General features: G+C 48.9%; 1 protein-coding gene across 3 annotated transcripts in view; it reads left to right on the top strand.

Moving 5' to 3' along the window:
* Positions 1 to 987: 987 nt before the first annotated feature.
* The window catches only part of PI4KB (phosphatidylinositol 4-kinase beta), a 32,403-nt gene continuing 27,587 nt past the window's right edge, over positions 988 to 5,803 (top strand). For 2 of the 3 annotated variants that reach the window (XM_021719454.1, XM_008071793.1), the window contains exon 1: positions 990 to 1,414. Coding sequence is in view for 1 of the 3 variants with exons in the window: in XM_021719453.1 (XP_021575128.1) it covers positions 2,493 to 2,500 (8 nt within the window). In the remaining 2 variants the exon portion in view is untranslated. Of the gene's footprint in view, positions 1,415 to 2,298; positions 2,501 to 5,803 lie in introns of all 3 variants that reach the window. The other variant, XM_021719453.1, reaches the window with a different exon arrangement.

The following is a 5,803-nucleotide window of genomic DNA, read 5'->3' as shown; positions in this document are numbered from 1 at the left end:
GATGCGGTCTCGCCAAGTTGCCCAGGCTAGTCTCGAACCCATGGGCTCCGGCAATCCTCTCACCTACGCCTCCCAAAGTGCTGGGATTATAGGCGTGAACCACTGCGCCCAGCCTCATAGCCAATATTTCTAAGAGGCCTTGCATTCATTCACCATATACACTAACTGATGTATATTAAGGAAAGCCCTAGGAAAGGCGTTGGGAGAGGTTCTGAGGAGGAAGAGAACTCTCAATCAATATTAACTGGAAAAAACCACCAGGGGCCCATTTGCAAGGCGTGTTTTTGTTGAATCTTGTATGATTTTGTTTTGTTTGGAAGAAGGGATTATGCCCTCCTAGTCTTTGTCATTTCACTCACCTCTCCCAACCTGGCCCTGTCCAGCCCCTCCCTGGAGGGCTCGGCGTCTGGATGTGGAGGCCAAAGGCTGCCCAGGCAAGGTAGGTGACCTCGGAGCCAGAACCGCGGCCTCGAGTCGGGCCGCTGATGGCGAAAGACTATAACGCGGTTGGACGGCGCCGTTCTCCAAGCATAATCTCGGAATCGTCCTCAGAGATGAGAGGGAAAAAGGCAGCGAGAGGGACTGTCTTCTTCCCCGTCGGCCCTCTTCTCTCCCTTCCGGGCCCCAGCGCCCATCCCGTGGCCTGATTTAAGGTAGCTGAGTAACACAGGGGAGGAGGAAAGTCACTGATTGCAATTGCGGTAACTTGGGCACTAACTCAAAGAGCTCATTAGCATATAATCTGCATGTTAATACACTTCTGGAAGTACGCAATATATGTCCATCTTTCCCTATAGAGGACACTCAAGCCGGTCCTATACCCTTACCACCCTACCACTTATCCAGCAAATTTTACGTCCCTCTCAGCCTTCTTAGCCTAGCAAACGCAATCTCTTACTTAGGTCCTTCGCCCAAAGATCGGACCCTCCTCTCACCCATAAGCTCCTCCCTTCGCCCCTTCCGCCCTCCCTAGCCTCCAAATCCCTCTTCCCCGCCCCCTTTTCTATTTCTGAACAGGCATATTCCGGGCAGCTCATTCGACTTCCTTAGATTACTATGGGATCGGTAGGGTCCTGAGCGTCGGGGAAGCAGAAAAGCACATCCTGGGAAGAAGGGGTTGGACTCAGGAAAAGACTCTTACATCGAGACTGCTGGGGAGTTTTTTTTTTTGGTCTGGGTTGCACGGAGGAAGGAAGAGGAGATTTGTGGCCCGGTAGAACTTGAGGCAGCCTGAAGGCCCCCTCAGGCGGCGCCGCGGGCAGCCCCGCAGCCGGGGCCTGGTGCAGCCGCCGCGGCCGCTGTCAGGGAAGCGCAGGCGGCCAATGGAACCCAGGAGCGGCCCCTGCTGCTGAGGCGGCGGTGTCGGCAGTCCGACCCCGACCGCCCGCGCCCCCTCCGCAGGGGTCCCCCAAAGGTAAGCCGTTCCCCCCCATGAGTCACCTTTGCCTTGCTGAGGGGGTCCCTCTCCCACCCTGTCTCGCACAGCCTCCCCCGACCTGGGTTCGACTACAAAACTGCCCTCCCGGTGGCAGCTGCACCCCGGGTTCCTTCTCCACCCTTTCCTCTCAGGCCTGGGGTCCTCCTCTGCCTTTTTGGCTTCCTCTTCTGTTTAGCTCCTCCCTCTGCCCTGGGGATTCCCCCCTCCCTCACTCTTATCCCTGTTGCCTCCGTCTCGTATTATTATTTTTTGTTACGAACCCTTTCCACATCCGACTGTTTCCATAATGTCCATCCTTGCTTGTCCTTCCTTCTCGGCTGTGCCCCTGCCCCAAACCTTTCTCATGGACTCCGCCTTTATCCCCTTTCCTATTCTGCTCCTTTTCCTCCGAGGTCCCTGTCACCCCCAGCACGGGGCTCCCGTTTCCCTGAGCTAAAGATCGTATCCCTCTCTTCCTGTGTTGTTTCTGATTCCATTACCTCACCATCACCCACCCACCCAGCTCCTGGCTTCCAGGAATTGCCTGTTCGCGTCTCCTTAAGGGATCTCAGGCCCTTGTCATCGTTCCCAAATTGCCATTTACATCCCACTTGGACCCTAGTCCTCAGCCTTCTCTGGGTGCTGATCTCTGTAACTTTCTTTAGCTTCTCTTTCCCCCGCCCCAACTCCCCAACCCTCTGGAGGCTTGTTTCCGTTGGAGAGATGTGACGGTGCCCCCTCCCCTATAGGATCTCCAACATTGACACCTCCCTCGAGTTCGAAGGAGTTTGCTGATCCTTGTGACACTTGGGTTCTGTTTTTGCTGTGGTCGTTTATGTATTCTCTGTCACACTCTTTATCTCACTTACCGCTTATTTCAGGATCAGCTAAACCTTGAACTACGAAGAAAAGTATGTTGGGAGGAGGGGGAGCCTCAGCTGTCTCAGGCTTTTCGGGACAGAAGGGTGTTTCTGAAGGATGGAGTAAGTTTTGAAGAAGTCCGTATCAGATTACATTTTGTTGACTTGTCAGGAGCAGCCACTAGGCGGGATGAACAGGCCTGCATGGAAACGGAATGAGGTTGTGAGACATTTTTGTTCATATTATTTAATTTTAGGCTCGTGTGAAAGGAAAGCACAGAATAGAGTGCCTTCCCATCTCTGTCCAAATCCAAAAGGAATCGGTTTACTGTCTGTGACTTACTTAGAATAGTTGGGTGACTCCATGAGAGCTCAGGCCTGGGGTGGGATGGGGTTGGGGGACGTAACTGGGAAAAGGAACATGAGACAGTGGAAAGAGCTTGTATATTCAGAATCGGGACTCCTGGGTTCAGCATGTGACTTCCTCACTTGACCTCTAGAGTGATCTTGTTGGGAAATGGCCCACTCTATAGGCATCAGTGCAGTAGTAGGCTAATAGCAGGATGTGGGTTGGTGGGAAAATTAGACTTGGTTTATTTGTTTACAAAACATTCTGGGCTCCTCAGACAAAAGGTATTTATTAGTAGAGGTTACATCAGCCTGAGAATTTTCCTTCATCTTGGTCTTTCTGTCAGATCTCTCTAGTCTACAACCATAGGTATAAGTCATTTTGAAGACAAGCTCCAGGCCTGCTTTTTTCATCTGCTTTGCCTTTGTTTGTTTTTTCTTACCAGTGCATTAAGTTGCTGATCACCTGTGCTGTTTTCCTCATGTACTTGAATCATAACTCCAGATTCTATAGGTGGGAACTATGTTTGTGGGAAAGCCCTTTGAGGAAGCTGGCTGGAAAAGAGAACTTGGAGTGAGCTGGGACTTAGGAAACTAGTTGCTGCTTTGTATGCCATGTCTCCCTCTTGGCCTGTGATAGTAAAGAGGGCACCTGAAGCTCCATTCACCTTCCGACACTAGGTCAGTTTGGAAGTAGGTATGCCATCTTGTCCCACTTCTCCCTTCTCTTCCTTGTCATTAACCAGAGTGCAGTCTCCTCAAAATCCCCCTTTTTATTTTTTGTTTTAATTTTTTTGTTGTCGTGTAGGAGTCTCACTCTGTCACCCAGGTTGGAGTGCATTGGCATACTCACGGCCACTACAGCCTCGACCTGCTGGGTTCAGGTGATCCTTCTGCCTCAGTCTTCCAAGTAGTTGGAACCGCAGGGATGCCACACCACACTGGCTCATTTTTTGATTTATTGTAGAGATGAGGTCTCTACAAGTTACCCAGTCTGGTGTCAGACCCCTAGACTCAAACAATCTTCTTGCTTCTGCCTCCCAAAGTGCTGGAATTACAGGTGTGAGCCACCATGCCTGGCCATAATCCCCCTATTTAGAAGAAGCTTCACTCCTTGGCTACACCGCAAACCATAAATCATATTTCCATTAGTTTCTCTATTTACTTCTCACAGCTGGGTCCTCATTGCATAAGAACAAGTTTGCTGAATATCATCCAAAGCAGCAAATTGAGATTCTTTGATTTGGGGAAGAGGTTTGGGAGGAAGCTTTCAGTAATTAGCATGGAACCAGACATGGTGGTTCACACCTATAATCCCAGCACCTTGAGAGACTAAGGTGGGAGAGGATTACTTGAGCCAGGAGAGTTCAAGACCAGCCTGAGCAACACAGTAAGACCTCCTCTCTACAAAAAAATTTAAAAATTAGCTGGATGTGGTGACATACACTTGTAGTCCTAGATGCTCAGAAGGCCAAAGTGGGAGGACTGCTTTAGCCCAAGAATTCAAGGTTATAGTAAGCTATGCTCACACCACTGCACTCCAGCCTGGGTTACAGAGTGAGACTGTCTGTTAAAAAAAATTTTTTTTAATGGCATTAAACAAGAGGGTTTCTTGTCCAAGCATATTTGTGACTTGAAGCAGAGAGGAACAGTTCAGAAAGAGGTGAGTGTACAAGTTGCTTTCTTTGCCATCTGTCTGTTTCAGCAGGGGCTCCCAGAGCTGGCTTGGGCTGTTTAGCTGGAATCTGCTTATGCCATCTCCATGGCTCTGCACAGAGAGTTCTCAGCCTAATTCAATATTGACTTAACTACCTTGAGACCACTGCCCTCCCTACCCTCCTGCTGGCAGCTTGAGAATGCCCTCTCCCCTGATGCCAGCACTCTTTGGAACCTTGAGTAAGCATTTACCTAGTTCCTGGTGAGGGCTTAAGCCTGCTCAACTGTTTGGCCCTGAGCTTCTACAAAGAAAAAGGTGTACCCAATCTCCACCTTTGTCATGGCAATCAAGGGGGAAAGATGAGTTGAGGCCTCCTTTTAAAGAAGAAAGGATGAGTTAGACCCTAAGACATTGAGGAACTGTTCAGTATCAGCACCAGCAGCTTAGGGTGACATGCAGCTTCTTTTGAAGAGCAACCTATTTTTAAAAATTGCTATTAAAGAAATACATGCACTTGGTAGCAAATCCAGTGGTACTGAGTTTATGATGAAAACCAACAATTGCACTCTGACGTCCAGGTAAGTGCAGTGGCATACTCATGGCTCACCTCAGCCTTGCCCTCCTGGGCTCAGGTGCTCCTCCCACCTCAGTCTCCCGTGTGGCGGGGAGTACAGGCACGCACCACCTTGCCTGACTACATTGATTTTTTTGTAGAGACCTGGTCTCCCTATGTTGACCTGGTGGGTGTCGAACTCCTGAACTTGAGTGATCCTCTTGTCTTGGCCTCCCTGAGTACTGGGATGAGGAGGTGTTAGCTACCGCACCTGGCCCTTCCTATGAATTTTGGACAGCAAAACTTCCTGCTCTGTATTTGTCAACAGTGAAATTTAAAATGCATCTAAGGCCAGGTGTGCTGGCGGAAGCCTGTCACCCCGGCACCTTGGCAGATCAAGGCAAGAGCATCGCCTGAGCTCAGGGGTTCGAGACCAGCCTGGGTGACTTGGTGAGACCTTGTCTCTACAATAAATCACTAAAAATTAGCTGGGCGTGGTGGCGTGCATCTGCGGTTCCAGCTACTTGGAAGGCTGAGGCAGAAGGATCATCTGAACCCAGCAGGTTGAGGCCGCAGTGGCCATGAGCGTGCTGCCATACTCCAGCCTGGTGACGGAATGAGACTCCAACTCAAAGAATAAGAAAATTAAATTAAAAAAATAATTAAAAAGTTAAAAAAAAATAAAACCAGCAATTCCTTTCCACCCATCTCTGCTACTCTTTAATTATCTCCGGTTTAATTCTGAAGGTTATCACACTAGCTTTAGATAAAATGCTTATACCTCTATTTCTTATTGTTATAAAAGAGGATTCAGCTTTAGAGGATTTATACCTCTTGCTTATATAATTATGTCATTATTTTTTATTTCTTCCACTAGACAACTTTAAATGATATATTTGAGCCTTTCTTTCTTTTCCATCACCTTTTTTTTTTTTTTGAGTTGGAGTCTCACTCTGTCACCCAGACTG

Source organism: Carlito syrichta, unplaced genomic scaffold (genome assembly GCF_000164805.1).
Source record: "Carlito syrichta isolate Samal-C Ts95f unplaced genomic scaffold, Tarsius_syrichta-2.0.1 Scaffold314725, whole genome shotgun sequence".
Lineage (NCBI taxonomy): Eukaryota > Metazoa > Chordata > Mammalia > Primates > Tarsiidae > Carlito > Carlito syrichta.
The sequence above is the reverse complement of the archived record's forward strand: the minus strand, read 5'-3'. Positions and strand labels throughout refer to the sequence as shown.